Below are 19,024 nucleotides of genomic sequence, written 5' to 3'. Positions count from 1 at the left end.
TTACACCAACAATTTTTCAGCTCTGTCAGTATGGCTAAGAAGATTTAGACTTTCTTAGATATTGTGAGTTATAAGTCAGATTTGAAGCAATTTTACTCTTAGAAGCCCTAACAATTTATTGTCAATATTTGGTGAACACTTTTTATTTTAATTTGCTAGTGTGTCTAAATGAAATATATTAATTCTATTTGTATAGAAAGTATGTGTAATTTTCAAATTTAGACATATATTTTCTTGATAACTTGACTTTGGATGGTGTCTTTATGGCTTTATGGTTGACTTTATGGATCACTGGTGACTATTAAAAGAGCTTGATCCATGAAATGGAACCTGTACATTGGCAAACAATGGCAAAGGTTTCCTCATTTCTTTCTTTACCTCAAGCTGTTAGCCTACTACCATGCCTTTTTTGGAACCGGGCCATGTGAGCAGCTAGCTGGTGCTTGACTGCTTGCGCAGCTTGGCTTGTGGAAGCGGAGGGTTGGTGCATACACACACCAGCCTGCCACTTAAATGGGTTCCCTTCTCCTCAACCCCCACCCCTGCCAAGCCATAAAGGTTGGAAACCGTTGCTTTATATGATTATTTCACGTATTTTCATCAAACCAGAAGGAAAATCCCATAATTCTGTTTTTTCTTCGATATGATAGAATGGCTATCTTTAGAGCTTTAGTTTCTTTTTCTTTTTATATTCCAATTCTTTACTTATAGTATAAATTATAATTGTATATAAGCAGAGAAGAGTTCAGTTTGATTTTTTTTATCATCCTCTTTGAAATATAATATTTTGAACTTTTAGAATGTTGTGTCAGTAAAGAGCATAAAAAACACTGTTGAAGGGATTTTTCCTGAAGCTGCCTCTGCCACCTTCCCTTTATTAATATATCTTTTATTAACCTGAAATCACAGATGCAAGATAAAGAAATCATAGGTAGTTTTACAAGGGACAACCTATCAACAGCCATCAGACAGAATACTGTATTAATTACATTTTTGTGAGATCAGAAAAAGTACTTAATTTTCATTCTTTTTTCCTTACATATATTAGAAAGAAAAGGAATAAAGGTAGTTATTGCATGTCTTCCTAGCCTTCTCCCTCCAATCATTTAAGTAAAGAGTGTAAACTGAATCTCTTTAGTAATACAAAGTAAACTGGTTTTTTTTAAAAGCTAATATAGCTAGCAGATGGCAGTATGTCTCTGAAAAGTCAGTAGCATTATAAGAATAGTCGGGCCAAGTACAGTAAATAATAGAGAAAATGTTAAATAAGAAGAAAGAAATGGTGTGGTGTTGCGTGATATAGTGTGTGGTGTGGTGCACTGTGGTATACTATGATTCGGTATGATATGGTTACCATAGTGTAGCAGTTAACATCTTGGCTTAGAAACCAGGAGACTATAGTCTAGGCTTCCCTTAGGCATGAAAGCCAGCTGGATAACTTTCTCACTTTCTCGCAGCCCAACCCACCTCATAGGGTTGTTGTTGTGGAGAAAAATACGAGGCAGTAATATTTGATATATTCACCACCAAGGGAGGGGGGGTGGAATTTTTAAAAAAGGATATGTGCTAACCAATAAAAATGCCACCAATGAAGAATTGAGATGTGATATATTAGAATTAAAAACATTTAAAGCTGATCAGCTTAAAATTTTAGTAACTATGACTTTAATACAACTACAGCAGGCTATTTTTAGTTTTTTTTTTATTGTGCCCTATCACAGTAATGATGAAATAAATGTTTCCTTGTCCTTTAAGCCAAGTTAAACTAATTTCTTTAATATGTCTGTCAATAAATATTAAATTTTAAAAGCAAGTAATGCAAATTATGGTATCCAAAGTCCTGTCCTGTCCTGTATAAATCTATGCTTAATAAAGCTTGGCAGTCATCTTTTAGGATTTCACTGAGAGATAATTTCAACTCCCTTGAACTGCTGACAATAGTACTTCTTTATCTAGATTTTTGTTGACAACTTTCTGCAATAATTTCAGGGATTCCAAGTGTTTAATATGTGGAATGATGAAACCAAGAAATTCTAATAACAGACTTTTTGTTAGAAGATTTATTCACTACAACATCAAAATGAACCCAGAAGGAAAAATGGTTCAGGGATCAAAAAATTAAGATGTTAGATTTTTATCTTTCCTAATATGAATAGTAAAAATACTAAGAACTAATATTTTAAAAAATGAGCTACAAAGCAAAATAATTTACATTATTTAATGCTATTTAAATAATAAATTGGATAGTATCTAACTTTTTGCAACATTTACTTCATCTAAAACATGTTTATTATTTTGCAAGCCATCTAAAATATGCTTAAAAAGGAAGAAAAGGAAATCCTAGATATTGTGGAGTTTAAAAAAGAACAACATTCTGGTAAATTCAAAATTTTCCATTAAAGGTACAAAAACACATCAAAAGTATACTAATTTAGAACTTTATTCAATTTTAATATAACTGGTCAATATATACTAGGTAAGTTTTCACTGTCATTCTTCTCATTATGCGCAGGAATGCTTTCAATTTATACTACCAGCCCTACCTCATGCCATTGATCTTTTACGGGATGCCATTGTAAAAGTAAAAGAGGTTCATGATGAACTTGAAGATCTACCTTCACCACCACCACCTCTTTCTCCTCCTCCAACCATCAGCCCTCACAAGCAGACAGAAGACAAAGGTGTACAGTGTGAGGAAGAGGAGGAAGAGAAAAAAGATAGTGGAGTTGCTTCAACAGAAGATAGTTCCTCCTCGCATATAACTGCTGCAGCCATTGCAGCAAAGGTGAGTTGAGGTTCTGTAAAAAGGAGCACATAAGTTTCTATCTCAGGTATTTTCTGTATATAGACAGAGATCAGGAGTGAAGCTGGTTTTTTTTTCACTCTGTAGCTACAACAATAAAATTTCTAGATGATTAGTCATATTTTTTTTCTGTATATATTATGCTTCCTTCACTTTTTAAAACGAATTAGAAAGATACTCAATTATGCATCTATCAAAAGGGGAAATAAGATTCTCAATTGCTGCTAGTTTTTTTTCCATTTGAAATGTTTATGCCACATTGAATGCCATTTCCATGTTCTCATAGTCATACAGTGTGACATTTCAGTAGGTTCACAGAATTGCAAGAAAGGAGAAAGAGGAGAGAATGTGCTGTAGGTTTATAAAAGACTGTTGTGAGTGATGTCATTGTCTTGTCAAACACCAATTATGTGGGAGTGGGGCCTTTTTAGCACTAGTTCATTTATCATCATTTTCTGGAAATCGTGCAGTAGAAATCTTGTAGAGTACCAAATCCTCAAGTTAATTATATATTTACCAAAAAATTGCTGCTACTTTTGCAAAATTTTCAATAAATTTTGAGAGCACTGCTCAAACTTCATAATGACAAGCTTTCATTAAAAATATTAAATTTCGTATATATTTTTGGAAATCTATCCCAGCTATGATTTATTTCCAGTAACCAAATTCAGAATTGTAGAATAGTTGTTTGGGTCATGATATCTGTTACAGCTCACTGTATGAAGTAAATGCTGAAACCATTATGTCCAGTTTAAATTATATAATCAAATGTTAATATAATGGAACCTATCAATTGACAACAGTAGAAGCTAAATATTTATTTATAGTTCATAATAGTATTTGAGATCATGCTCTCCCCAGGCTAACCCCAGTGTTCTAGACAGCTCTTTTACACTTTCAGGCAAGGAAAATTCGGGTATGCTTGTTTTTAGGATAGCAAACATATGTCCTATTAAAATGCTACAGGTAAGTGATTGAAAAAAATCAGCTTATTCCTGGGCATTGCACAGAAGTCTGAAAATGTTTTGTGAACCTGTATTAATTTCCATTTTTTATATTTATATGTAATAATTTCCCATGAAGAGCTATAGATATTATGCTGGTGGAGGGGGAGGTATTCCCACATTTATCCCACAACTATCTAGTGAAGTAGCTTGGTCTAAGAAAATGACTGGCCTGTAGCCCTAATTCATCCAGTGAGCTCCTTGCTTGGATGTGGATGTGGACTGTGGGTCCCTCTAGTTAAGGCTTTTTACTCGAAGGGATGTCACAAAGAAATCAGCATTTATCTTTACTTTGTAACAGGAAAAAAACCTGATTGAGACCAGGGGGTACATATGTGTACTTTCTTTCCTTAATATCTGAGGTGAATTGGTTAATAGAATGAGACTCTAATTAAAAATGGAAAATTCCTGAGAACTAAACTGTGCTAATTTAAATGTGTACTTTCTTTCTTTAATATCTGAGGAGAATTGGTTAATAGAATGAGACGCTAATTAAAAACAGAAAATACCTGAGAACTAAACTGTGCTCATTTAAATATATTGCATTTAGGTGTGCCACCTATTTTCACCCTCGTCTCCTGTACACCATTTTGCTTGTTTAGCTTCTTATTTTCCTGCCATTGCATTCATGGTTATTATGTATTGTACATTAGAAGCATCCATCCTATACCAGTTCTGCTGTTATCATGGCAAAAGGTGAACATCCCATTCCTGGTCTCATCTGTTATCCCTCTCACTCATCAGACAGTGCAGGAGAACCGGTAAGACACACCTACCAGAATGTTTCGCACAAATATCTTCAGTCAGATTGCTTGCCTTCTCATTGTATGTTACAAGGAGCTACAGTTTTATTCCCAATGACATACTGTGTTGCTCTCCGAGCAAACAAGTTTTAAATTTCCAATCTGTCAATTTTTATGAAATAGATAATAATTAACATTTATTTTAGCTGTGAAGTATTAATTTTAAATTTTATTGCTCTCTGATTAAAGACTTGTTTTGGTTTAGATTTATTTACCTCTGGAGACTGCTCAGAAATTTTAGACATCATATTTCTATTACCATAAAACTAAAATATTATTCTGTACTTCAAAGGAGCCACGGTGTATGGATTTTCAAATTATTTGGCTTTGGATAATATGCAGATATTTCTGGTAGATGCTTTTACTGATTATCCAATGCTGATTTTTTTAAAACCACTTGCTCATCATATTCCAATACTCTTAAAAAAAAACTTTATCACTCACAAAATGGAAACTGAAGAGAGAATATCTAAGTTTCCTTGCATGTTTGTCATTGTTCCCTTCTAAATTGGTCAAGTATCATTGGTCAAATCTTGTGTTGCATTATAATTAGAATCTGAATGATAACCCTTTCTAATTCTGAAAACCCATATTTGCTAGCATTAGAAAGTTGTGATTAGTATCATTAAAAAAATCCTTAGCTAAATAAAATTACCACGAGTAAGCTTGCCTCCCTAATATTTTTTCCTACAAGCAGCTAGAATATTCATGTCTGCACTACAGTTTTTATAGACAGCTTCTATTTGGAGAAGAGCCATGCTGGGATGGGTGTATGTATGTTTTTTTACTTTTCCCTTTTTACAATTCAGAAAGAAGGCCCTTTCCCAGTTCCTTGCAAAATATAGGAGGATAAAGGAAAGTCTCTCAATTTCCTTGTAGTAGCCTAACTTATTATTGAAGGAATGGGAATTGAAACACAATTCCTTCACAAGAAATAGACAGATAGACTTTACTTGCACATCCATAAGAATAAAATTAGCTGGAATAATTTTCATTATAATAAAAAATATAGTATTTTCTTTTATATAAATGCTGATTCAGAAAACAAACTGGTTATAGCCCCAATTTTCTTTTTCTTGTAAAATAGAAGCTAAAATAAGTCCCTTTAGCTTTTAAAAAGTTGTTGTCCCACTCCTATTGTTATAGCAGATCAGTTCTTCATCATCCTAAAAATTCTGTGAACATACCCATGTGTAATGAATTCATTTTGTTGATTAAGAAATTGTGAACTACAAGCAATAAATAAGTAATAAATACCTTGTTTCCCCGAAAATACAACCTGTCCTGAACTAAAGCCTTGCCACATATTTCGGGTGGGCAAAAATATTAGCCCTCCCCCCAGAATAAGCCCCCTGGACAATCCCCCCCCTCTGGCCAGGCAGAGCACCGCTCGCCGACCTAGCGGTATCCCGAAGGCACCAAGCCACAGGAACGAGGTGGGGGGCAAAGGCGCTCGTGTTGCTGAGTGCTTTCAGGGTACCACTAGGTCGGTCAGCGGTGCTCTTCCCAGCTGAAGAGGGGGGGGTTGCTGGGCAGCTGCTATCTTGCGAGTGGGCTCCCGAACAGCCTCAGGGTCGAATGGCTGTGTTGCGCTGTTGCAGCAGCAACACAGCAGCCATGAGGTAACCATGCTCGTGAGCAGCCGCTCGGCAACCCCCCTTTCCAGCCACGCTCAGTGCCGCTGACCGATCTAGCGGTACCCAGAAGCAACACAAGTGTCTGTTCACCTCCCTCTGCCTCCCACAGCTCAGCTCCTTCAGAATTCCCTTAGGTGACTGAATGGGGCTCTGCATGGCTGGAGAGGGGGGTTGCGCGAGTGGCTTTTCTGCTCCCCGTTTGCATGACTCACAGGCTCACGATGCCCTTGGCTAACTCTACAGTACCTGCAGAGCCAGGCCATCTCCACTGCTGGCGCCGCCCACCACTTGGGTTGTTTTTTTTTTTTTCGGCTTTCAAAGCACAGAGATTGGATGCCGCTCTGGGAGTATACTCTGTGGTTGTGGGCTGCAGAGCATACAACCATAGAGCGTACAACCATAGAGCGTACTCCCAGAGCAGCATCCTTCCTCAGTTGCGGCTTCCAAAGCATGGAGGTAGGATACCGCTCTGGGAGTACGCTCTATGGTTGTATGCTACCATAGAGCGTACTTCCAGAGCGGCATCCATCTTCCATGCTTTGAAAGCCGAAAAAAAAAAAGTGGCGGGCGGCGCCAGCAGCGGAGATGCCCTGGCTCTGCAGGTACTCTAGAGTTAGCCCAGGGCATCGTAAGCCTGCGAGTCGTGCAAGCGGGGAGCGGAAAAGCCACTCACACAACTCCCCCCTCTCCAGCCATGCAGAGCCCCATTCATTCACCTAGGGGCATTCTGAAGGCGCCGAGCCGCGGGAGATGGAGGGCGGCAAACAGATGCTTGTGTTGCTTGGTGACTTCCAGGTACTGCTAGGTCAGTCAGCGGCGCTGTGCCCGGCTGGAAAGGGGGGTTGCCGGGTGGCTGCTCACAAGCATGGTCACCTCATGGCTGCTATGTTGCTGCTGCGACAGTGCAACACAGCCATTTGACCCTGAGGCTGTGCCTGGCTCTTCCGGAGCTCGGTCGCAAAGGAGCAGCCGCCCGGCAACCCAAAAACAATAAGCCCTCCCCTTTAATAAACCCAAGGCCATATTTCATGGGTCAAAAAAAATATAAAACCCTGTCGTATTTTTGGGGAAACACGGTAAATAAATACCATGCGTCCTAGTCTTCATTGAACTTTGATCTGGCAGAAGGAAACATCCAGAATGAATACTGAAGAGCTATGTTTTTTACAAACACAAATGAAATGCAGTAAGCCTGTTGCCTTTTCAATCCTTCCTCAGGTAGGATTGGAAAGGTGAAAGGGATTTTTTTACTCATGACATATCTGTGATTGTTTAGAGCAGCGATATCAAACTTGCAACCGACGGACTGGATGTGTCGCACGCTGCCAACACTCACTTCAGTTTTGCTTGGGGGAAAGTTGTGATACATCATGTGATGACAACACGTCATTGCGAGTTTGACACTGTTGGTTTAGAGGAGGGATATTTGTATAGGTTTATATAATCTCACTTCTAGGTTTTATGTTTAAGGGAATGCTTGCTTGCTTCCATTCCAAGTTTTATACATAAACAAGCACTCAATTTTTTCTCAACCGCTCTATTTTATATCTTTTATATCTTCAGCAGACATTGAAAAGATTTTTAGAAAAGAAATGCCCTACTGGTATAGAATCACTGTTAAATATGTACTGGTAGTTGTAGCACAATATGTTTATTTCATCAGAATATATTTTATGTACCGTAATCAATACATTTCTATTAATCTTTCTTGAAATACTAATATAGAGAAAAGAACTATAATAGAATTGCACTTAAATAAAATTAGACTATTTTCTTACATCAAGAAGCAGTGTATTTGTGAAAGACTTTTTAAAAAGTAATTTCTGAAATAAATATAAAACAAAATTATGCTTTATTGTACATTCTTGAAGTTATATTTTCTCTGAATGTGTAATTTATATCTAAATCCCATCAAAATGGCGCAACACTTTCAGAATTAAATATTAGAATTCGGCATGCTTCAGAAATTATTCAAAAAGTGCTTCAAGAATGCATGGGAACATAAATCCAGCTTTACTTAAAGCAATTGTATCTTTTTGCAAGCTTCTGAGATGTGCATTCTTTAAGGAAATTAAAGATTTTTAATGTGATTTCTTAAAGCATTAAAGAAGCATTTTTTATTTACATTCAAAGTCTCTGTAATGTTATGTGCATATGACTTTGGGAGATGGAGGAAAGGATGCGGCCTAGGGAATGATCAGATAAGGGGAAGCATAGCCTGCAGCTGTGTAATGGGCTGAGGAAGCAACCAGAAAAGAACTTCCCTAACTACTCACCCTATAAAAGAGACTATGGGAGATTTGTAGGATCAGATTTGCAAGTTTCTGTTAACCTGCAATAAAGTAGAATTAGCTCATCTGCTTAGATTTCCTGCCTGGCCCACTTGGGAAGGCCAAAAATCTCTAACATGAAAAAGTACAAATGGAGATCTTCCTGCTTTTAAAGAGACAGATTTAGACTTCAGAATCTATTTATAGCAAATAGAAAAAAAGTCTGTACAGGTCTTTCAAAGTTTCTTTAACTTTAGGTTTCGAAAAACACTGCATATTCTTAGATTTAAAAGTTACTCAGTCCATTCAGCTCAGCATTTAAAAATATGTGTGAACAAAATACTGTTCCAATTTTTTTGTAATTTTAAGACTTCAAACAAATTTATACGAACTTTTTTCCCTGGGTTGGGTTTTCTTGTACTCTAGGAGTACTTAATATTAGAATAATTCAATAACAAAGGAGGCTCTTTAACATTTATATCTTCATGTTTTTGAAGAACTTTGGATCACAGGGGAGAAGCATGTATTATAATTTACCTGTAACAGTAAGGTGACCAACTTTTTTACAATGAAAAGGAGGACAAATAAATTGGAAAAAATATATCGTAAATAAAAGAAATATTTTATTCATTGCAACAATAATACACTAAAATATGATATATGCATAATGAAACATTTGCAACATTTTATATTGTAATTATACTTACATGCCTGTTAATTATTATTTAAATGAGTACTTTTCCATTGAATTAATATTTTTTGTCAATGTAATCTTCTAACAATATATTGGAAATATCTGAACAAGAAATATCCTTCATATTGAATTTAACGGCAAGTGCTGCAGCTAGAGTATCAACATTCAATCTCGATTTCTCACTTGTCGAAAAATCATTGGCAATTGAAAAAAACTCTTTCAACTGCTGCATTAGTTCCAGGGCAGCACAACGTAAATTGAACAAGTATAAATAAATGTTCACATGGAATATGTTCATTTTTGAAATGGCTGAAAATATCCACCCATCTTTTATCAATTTCAACATGTTGATTTTCCCATTGTATTAATTTTTCAGAATTTAAATATACATTCAGTCTTCTAATTTCTTCAAAGAGACTATTGTCGTCTATTTTAATGTCTAGAATTTCTTTAGATAAAAATTCAATACAAGATTCAATATCTGTTCAATATACTTGCGATGAAGTAAAAAAAAACACCATTAAAAACTGTTTAATAAAATACGTCACATAACGCGCAACAGATTAGCCTTCAAATATCAAAAAGGAGGACATGTAGGAGGACACTTTTCGAGGGAGGACAGAACTTACAAAAGAAGGACTGTCCTCCCTAAAGGAGGACGGTTGGTCACCTTAGTAACAGAAGAAACTAAATTGATGACACTGAGCCTTGAGAGGAGAAAAAGAACAAGATCAATTGATGTTAAGGTTTCTTTTTGAAATAAAAACACAGAAAAACTTGAAATGATTAATATTGCCAAAATAAGGCTAAGTAATTTCTCAGTTGTAATTTATAAGGCAGGTTTTTGTTACTGGATAGTATAGCCTAACTGGAATTTGGGGGGGTGGGGTGCCTGAACATTTTTTATGCTCTTTTTCATGAAATAATATTATTGGCTACATTAGACATATGATCAGATATTTTTCAATTTTTCTTCTTCAACTTTCTATATAGTGTCTGTCAACATTTCCCTTTAATGTTGCATATTGCTTGTGTTAGTTTATGTTTGTTGTTTCTTTCTTCCATTGGTTTTTTGGGTTGGTTTTTTTTTTTTTTTTTTGTATTTATGGAATAAGTCATGTGAGTTGAAAATATTGTGGTGCATTATCCTAAATTTAAAGGGAAGAAAAGGAGTAAAATGAAGATGGGAAAAGGAAGAGAATAAATTCATGAAGTAGAATTATTTTGCCAAATAAGCACCTAGATCCAAGGAACTCATGAAAGAAACAGAGAAAGTATAACAGCTAAGCTCAGAGAGCACCAAGGACTCCACTTATCATTCATGGTATAACCAGCTAAATAATTTAATACAATTTTAAATTTTAATTTCAATTTTAAAATAGAAACCTAGATTTTTTAAAAAAAATATTTAGATGGCCGGAAAGAGACTGAGATAGATAGACGGACAGATAGATAGACAGACTTAGATACACACACAGACACCAAACTAAAAACATTTCCATAAAATATGATAAGTAAGTAAGATGCTTATAGATACAAAGAAATCTTATGAGGGAAATGTTTAAAAGCGTTTGTAAAACAAAAAAATAAGAATCCCTAAGAAAACATGCTTTAATTACCAAAACAGAATTCAATAATCTGGAATTTGAGTAAAAATTTCCACTATAGGTGACAATGTGTTCTGTATATTTTCATAATATATATTTTTATGTAGGGAGATAGATTCAACTATGTTAATTGAATTAGGATAAGAGTCAAATATGCAAATTTCTTGACTGCAACTCATATTACCATTAATAAACTGAATAGAACTAATTACAGAGCAGAACTGTAACTTTATTTCTTAATTGACTTGGTGATAATATTACATCTTCTCCTTAATTATATTGTTTGCACTCCTATGTATTTTCCTAATTTGTCTATTTTAAATATTTTATGTTCCATGTTTGTTATTGTTTTCTAGGCAGCTGGTTGTAACCATTAATAAATTTATGCAAATATAAAACCATTTTTAAAGTCATAGATGATTAAGATTCCCAGTAAATGAATTAAATACTTTAAATGCTATTGGTTCAGAAGGGATCAGATACTATTAATAAGTTGCATGGTGTCACCAAGGAGTACGGTATCCTGGCAACCAGGCTCCGAAAATGCTAGATATTTTCATCCTGAGGCCTAAGGGTATCTATGTATCTCTTACCTTCCAAAGCTCTGAAATTGGCAACCAGAAAGAAACACTTTTATGTAGTAATGTTTATCAATGGAAATTTCAGCAAATTTAGTTAAAAATATCTTCCTTCCTGTTTTTTTAACAAAAACATTCTCAACCCTGAAAGGGATCTTGGAGTCCTTGTGGACAACCATTTAAATATGAGCCAGCAGTGTGCAGCAGCTGCCAAAAAAGCCAACAGAGTTCTAGGCTGCATCAACAGAGGGATAGAATCAAGATCACGTGAAGTGTTAATACCACTTTATAATGCCTTGGTGAGGCCACACTTGGAATACTGCATTCAGTTCTGGTCGCCACAATGTAAAAAAGATGTGGAGACTCTAGAAAGAGTGCAGAGAAGAGCAACAAAGATGATTAGGGGACTGGAGACTAAAACATATGAAGAACGGTTGCAGGAACTAGGTATGTCTAGTTTAATAGAAAGAAGGACTAGGGGAGACATGATGAGCATTGTTCCAATATCTCAGGGGTTGCCACAAAGAAGAGGGAGTCAAACTATTCTCCAAAGCACTTGAGGGCAGAACAAAAAGCAATGGGTGGAAACTAATCAAGGAGAGAAGCAACTTAGAACTGAGGAGAAATTTCCTGACAGTTAGAACAATTAATCAGTGGAACAGCTTGCCTCCAGAAGTTGTGGATACTCCAACACGGGAAGTCTTTAGAAGATGTTGGATAGCCATTTGTCTGAAACGGTGTAGGGTTCCTGCCTAGGCTGGGGGTTAGACTAGAAGATCTCCAAGGTCCCTTCCAACTCTGCTATTGTATTGTATTGTATTGTAACCCTGCTTTCAGATTAATTTATCATTTTTAAATGTGTGGGATATTCTTCTGTAAAAATCCTCTAAGGCTAACTGTTTAGAAATTTATGAAATGGTCTAAGACAGTGTTTCTCAAACTTGGCAACTTGAAGATGTCTGGACTTCAACTCCCAGAATTCCCCAGCCAGCTGGCTGGGGAATTCTGGGAGTTGAAGTCCGGACATCTTCAAATTGCCAAGGTTGAGAAACACTGGTCTAAGAGCTCTCTCTCCCTCTCTCTCTTTTAATGCTACCATTCCAAACAACTAAAAAATTGCTGCTGCTTTTACATTAAAGCGGAGTTGGAAGCTATTGCTTCTTAAACAAAACCGATTTTCCTTCTCTATCAATTAAAATCAATCCTGACTAAAATTGCCAATCAAGTTGCCCAATCAATCATGAGGCTTTCTGCCTGACTTTTTAGGCCTCCTGGTGAATTAAAGAAAGATGTGTTTTGAGAAAGAACAGAGGACAACAGATTTTAATTATTTATTTCTTCGGTGTATATTTTCTCACCTATTAGGTAATGTATTCCACATTATAACTAGTTGAACGGATTAATAATTCTAAAATGCTAACTGAAAAGAACGTTTCTGACTTCTTTTCTGAAGAAAAAAGAGAGGGAGGGGAGAACTAATTTCAGCTCCAAAAAGGTTTTAAGTTATATTTAGGTATGGAAACATGTTATTTTCTGAATTATGTACATAATTTCAAATAGATTTAATTTCAATTTATTTTCATGTTTAGATTCCAGATTCCATCATATCTCGTGGTGTTCAGGTGCTTCCACGAGACACAGCCTCACTTAGCACTACCCCTTCAGAATCCCCTCGTGCCCAAGCTACTTCTCGCCTCTCTACTGCTTCCTGTCCCACACCAAAAGTAAGTACAGCAGCTTGTACTTGATAAATGTTTTCTGCTGCTGAAAGGTAGTTCGCATGGAAGATTTCATATTGTTGAGAATCATCAAAAAGGTGAAGATAATGGTTTATTGTATATACACAGGTGTGTGTGCGTGCGTGCGTGCGTGTGAAAGGTTATATATTTACATTACTGGTGTTTATTTCCTTTAAGCTTGCCAATTTTCATACCTATTTTTAAAGATATATTTTAAAATGCTTTCTTTTCTTATTGCAGTATCAACCATGAGGCTGTGAATTTCTTACAGGGCTCTGTTAATCCATAAAATTGCTCTTGAAAAAGAGAACTAGGGAAATAATTTATTTTTGTAAACACATTTACACCTAAGCTCTGGCATTTTCTGCCTCACTGTCCTATTAATGTACAGGTAGTCATCAACAAACACCACAATTAGGACTGGAATTTTGGTCACTAAGCAATATGGTCATTAAGCAAGTTATCTCATGACCCGACCCAATTTTACAACCATTTTTACCACAGTTGTTAAGTGAGTTACAGAGTCATTAAGTGAACCCAGCTTTTCCCATTGATTTTCCTTGTCAAAAGCTGGCTGGAAGATCCCAAACAATGATCATGTGACCATAAGGACACTACAACTGTCATAAATGTGTGCCTGTTGCCAAGTGCCCAAATAATGATCACATGAACCCAGGGGTGATACGACGGTTGTAACTTTGAGGACGGATCATAAGTCACATTTTTCAGCATTGTTATAATGCCAAAACATCATTAAATGAACGGCCATAAGTCGAAGACTACCTGTATTTCAAGTATTTTCAAGACAACAGTTTTGCCCCAACTTGGATACTTGCTGCCTCCTCTTTGGAAACTCTAAATTATATGGGAAGTTTTAATGCCAGCCTATGAAATGACACGTGTGTGCTTTAGATATTATTTCACATGGATTGTTCAGGACTTTTGCAGGTAATCTAATGCACTTGGCATAATACAGTATATCCACAGCAAATTTGGACAAATGGCAAATCTAGTAAAATATAAAGCTTCTCTTGGAACATGAATTCTCTTCTGTTTGCTCTTTTATATGAAAAAGCTTTATTTCTGGCATTTTAATACTAACATATTTAACAGAAAACAGAATAAATCTAATGAAATGTTTCCTGGTTCATGGTTCTTTGAAATTACAAATCTCTGGTGATTATTATTATTTATTTATTTCTGCAAACCATATTAAGGTATGTCAAGCTATTAATTTATATTTTTTTCAATGTTCTGACATTTGTTATGATGCATTTCATATGTCAGATAATACATATATTCCTGAATAGCAAAAGTAGGCTTGATATAGAAATCCTTTAGAGCTTTGTATTGTTTTTCTTGTTAGTTTTGAGATTATCCTTTTTTCTTTTCAAAATTAATTAAGACCAATTACAAGATAATAGAATAATAAACCCTCAGTTTAATGGTTATTCAGAATCAAATATTTATTAAATCCATAAATTTTCATCAACTTCTGTCATCTGGTTCAGTTCATCAATTTGCATTGTTACCATATTATATAGATGACATAAATAGATGCAAATAACCTAATCAATATGACTTCTCTGGACAACTTTAGGTACAATGGCTTTTGTCTTTTTTTTTCCAAATGATTTTCTAGGGAAATTTTGTATCTGAAGTCCTCTAAACAAAAAATCCATTAAAATGAGGATTTATCTATGGCTGGAAATGTACTAAGTTTGGATGAACAAGATAAATAAAAACTGTAGACAGTGTTTGAGGTCTGTGCCTTAATTTCTCTTTTTTATAAAAGTAGATGTTGCACATTTATTTTTGAGTTTGAAATAGTAGTTATTTTAAAAATAGTATATTGTACAGAGCATGTACACTCAAATAAAATGGATTTCTATGCTCTGCAACCTAATATGAAAAAATCTATACTTATTTTTTCTTCAAGGAATACAAATTATATAAATTATATAAATGAGCTAAAATATAATGATTCAAATTCTTTGCAACCACACTTTATACATACTTTATTGGAATATGATTTCCCATGACATAGTCAAATATATTTTAAATTAGATTGAATGTCAATTACAAACTTTTAAATAGTTTAGCTTGCTGTAAAATTGCTTGTCCTCCAACCCAGATTTTATATTGGAGATTCTTTTTTAGGTTGCTTTGTGCAAGCCCTGGAGAAAGTGTTCCAATGTGAATAAAGAGCAAAGAGAGGAAGCAAAATGTGCCTTTCTCCCTCCTCATTTAAAAATCTACCTGACAGAGTTCCCCTGCTCCTGATTTTCCTGATAGTTTGATCTTTGTGGGCTTTAAATGCTCTTACCCATTTACCTAGATTGATAGGTTAAATTTTTGAAAAATTCTTTCAATGTCCCAATCTCATTCACTACTCATGCACCTTAATCCATTAAACATATTAAACATATCTCTGTTTCAGAATGTGAAAATGTTTTCAATTCACTTTATCATATGCCTTCTTTAAAATGATAAATGTACTATAACCTTTCTGACGGTCACATGTTTCTCAATGAGTTACTGAAGAGTAAAAATTTGATTTGGGTATCCCTGGCATAAAGTTGTGATGTACTTCCAAATTTTAATAATGATTCTTCCTTTCACACAAAATTCTGCTAAACAGAATTTGTTTCCCATCTCTTTGCATAGAGCAACATTAATGGCACACACACACACACCCCGTATGCATTATACAGTAATTCTCCTTTCACCTTTTTTGCAGCAATAATTCTTTTAAATGACATTTTTCTCGTAATAGCCTTTTTCAATTGATCTTCCTACAAGCCTTCATACTTCCAATTAGCATAACCTCACACACTTGTGTGGCACTTTATACCATATTTCTTTTTGTTCTTTTCTGAATCAGTTTCCCTATCATCTTTCTTATGGCCACTTTGTTTTCATTCTGTTGGAAGCTTACATTAATATATTTTGCAATACTTTTTCATTTAGGACTTTTTCTTTCTCCAGTTCTATTCTCACTCTAGTTTTTTTCACCTCTTTTTCTATCCTTCCTTGTTCAATTTTTTCCTCACATCCACACTTGTCATTATCCCAAAAAGGGTCTGTCCCACATTCAGAACCTCTTGTCAGCCTGTTATCTTTCACCTCTCTGCCTTTCATCATAGTCAAACCAGTCACATTTCTATATTCATTTTATGCTTAAGCCATGTATTTAGAGCTGTCCTTTTTTCTAAGCAAATACTTGCCAGTCATCATTCTCATTCATTCTTCTAGCTCTGAAGGGCTCAATCACTTCTTCTGTACTCTGTCATCTCATTCTCACTATCACCTTTGTAATCTATTAGCATAATTATTTTTTCCATACAGTTTTTCCCCAAAAAAATCAATTCTTATTCTTTCTGGAACATAATATGGAACTATCACTAACATAAGAATTTCTATTTGACTTCATGCTTTTTGACCTTTTATTTTTCCAATTAAATTTGTATTTTCACTTCTGTCTACATATTAACTTTATTTGAAAGTTCAGACTTTCATTCATATATGTTACCTTCTTCAGCATTCTCTTAGATTCACACCTTGCCTTCATTTTATTTCATTTCATTTCATTAATTCGTGTTCTTTATCACATACTCTTATATCCCAAATCATAATCTTTCACACACCATAGTCATTTCAAAATCAGCTCATGAATGCCATTTACAGCTGTGGTGAACTGAGGCTTTCACAAGTCTCAGTTCACTGCATGTACCTTCCTAATTAATCACAAGGTCCTAGCTTTTTGTGAAATGTTTTGTGCATTGTTAGACTAAAATTTGGTTGCATTTCTGACATACGTGCTCAAATTTGCTCAATATGAGCAGTGTTGTGTCCTTACTATTACCAGGGAATGCCACATGTGTCATTGGTCAAGTCATTGAAACAATTTAGATTGGGCTAAATAAAATACATTTACTTTGCTTAAGTAGCCACTAGCAATACTAATATTTATTTTTGCTAATTATTATTGAGCTAAAGTATTGAATATTTTCTGAAATTCTTTCTAACTTATTATATCTCTTTTTTCCCATTCATTAGTAACTCATAAAAATATTAAATGATTTAAAACTCCAAGTAGGTATATTAAAAACTGTCCTGTCACTGAAAGTTAAAAATAAGATTAGGATACATTTCCAATTCCTTCAAATTGGAATTTGAATTCCTTCAAATTCCCACAAAGAAGAGGGAGTCAAACTATTCTCCAAGGCAACTGAGGGTAGAACAAGAAGCAATGGGTGGAAACTAATCAAGGAGAGAAGCAACTTAGAACTGAGGAGAAATTTCCTGACAGTTAGAACAATTAATCAGTGGAACAGCTTGCCTCCAGAAGTTGTGAATGCCCCAACACTGGAAGTCTTTAAGAAGATGTTGGATAGCCATTTGTCTGAAAAGGTATAGGGTTTCCTGCCTAGGCAGGGGGTTGGACTAGAAAACTTCCAAGGTCCCTTCCAACTCTACTATTGTATTGTAAATGAATTTGTAAGACATCATTGTTCCCTTTATGACACTAAATTTTACACAATTCCTCAAAAGTAAAGTAGACAAAAAATAAATTATAAATAGAGACAAATTTCATGCAGAGTCCAGCTTCCAAAACTTCTAATATCATGTTATCAGCTTGATCTGAAAGCAAATGTTCTCCCAATAAGTGTTGTGTACATACCTGTCTGAAGCCACAGTTCAAAAATGGATGAAACAAAAAAACATCACATTATTAACTGCAATTAATAAAATCTGACATACCATGTGTAACATTAATTTATCCCCTCATCTACATTTGCCAACCATTCTGACTCATAAGCCATAATATCCTACAAAACCTACACATTCATTGACATTCCTTTCTCTCCTTCCAAAAGAAACAACATAAAAAAAGGGGTTGGGGGGTGATGGAAGCTGAATGAGTACAAGAAATAGTTGTATTGGAAAAGAATGTTCTTGGTTTTGTTATACAAAGTTTAGATTTAGTGCATCTTGAAAAATAGTTTACAGCAATAAAAGTCATTATGACTAAGCTTTTATCTTCAGTGTTAAACATTTTATTAATCTAGCCAAAGGGGTATTTAATTTCCAAACGTTTGAATTTCTCATAGTGTTGCTATTTTAACTAGTTATAAAATGAAAAATTGAGCATTCTGATATGTGAGCTCAGCAAATTGAAAAGCCTTGTAGTTTTTTCTTCTCTTTATATTTGATCAGTTTATTCACATAGTAAACTGGTCAGAATTGATACTTTACATATATGCTTTTTTGCTTTTAGTAATTCCATATCCTATCTACATTGTTAATGTAAAATAATAAGTAATAATAAAAGCTAATATACAGTTATAACATCAAGTATGACAAATATTCATAACATTAATTAAAAGTACCAATAGATAGTTGAAAAAAACTTTTGAAATATACAAAGGGATGAAAGATGTAGCCATAGAAAATAATAAAATTCTTTCTGACATATCAAGAAAATATTGCATGGAATAGAAGAAGAACACAAAATCCTAGTTAGTTGCTCCAAGAAGTTTGCACAGACTGACCATAAACCATGGCATTAAAAAATAGCAACCTGTGAACTGGAATATTTGCAAGAAATATCATTTTCTGCAAGCAAGAACTGGTGGAACACACATACACACAAACACCCTAAAAATAGATATATTTCATAATGTAAAATGAAGAATCTAAATGTAATGAAGAATTTAACCAAATAAGTATCTTCCACATAACATCCAAGAATTAATCGTTGTTAATAAGAAAGACAAAAAAGTCTGCATAGTGGATGTTGCAGAATCTGAAGAGTAAAAGAGAAAAGAACTACAGAAAATTACAAAATACAAAGACCTGCAAATAGAAGCAGAACATCTGTGGCAA

General features: G+C 34.7%; 1 protein-coding gene across 10 annotated transcripts in view; it reads left to right on the top strand.

Moving 5' to 3' along the window:
• GPHN (gephyrin) overlaps positions 1-19,024 on the top strand; it is a 234,562-nt gene that overhangs the window by 135,104 nt on the left and 80,434 nt on the right. For 5 of the 10 annotated variants that reach the window (XM_081937718.1, XM_081937714.1, XM_081937716.1 and 2 more), the window contains 3 exons: positions 2,513-2,785; positions 4,461-4,568; positions 12,986-13,120. In XM_081937718.1, the coding sequence (XP_081793844.1) occupies positions 2,513-2,785; positions 4,461-4,568; positions 12,986-13,120 (516 nt within the window). The remainder of the gene's footprint in view (positions 1-2,512; positions 2,786-4,460; positions 4,569-12,985; positions 13,121-19,024) is intronic. The other 5 variants (XM_081937713.1, XM_081937720.1, XM_081937719.1 and 2 more) reach the window with 1 other exon arrangement.

This window comes from Natrix helvetica (genome assembly GCF_964273705.1).
Source record: "Natrix helvetica genome assembly, chromosome: 1".
In the NCBI taxonomy this organism is placed as follows: Eukaryota; Metazoa; Chordata; class Lepidosauria; order Squamata; family Natricidae; genus Natrix; species Natrix helvetica.
This window is presented reverse-complemented; position numbering and strand designations above follow the sequence as displayed.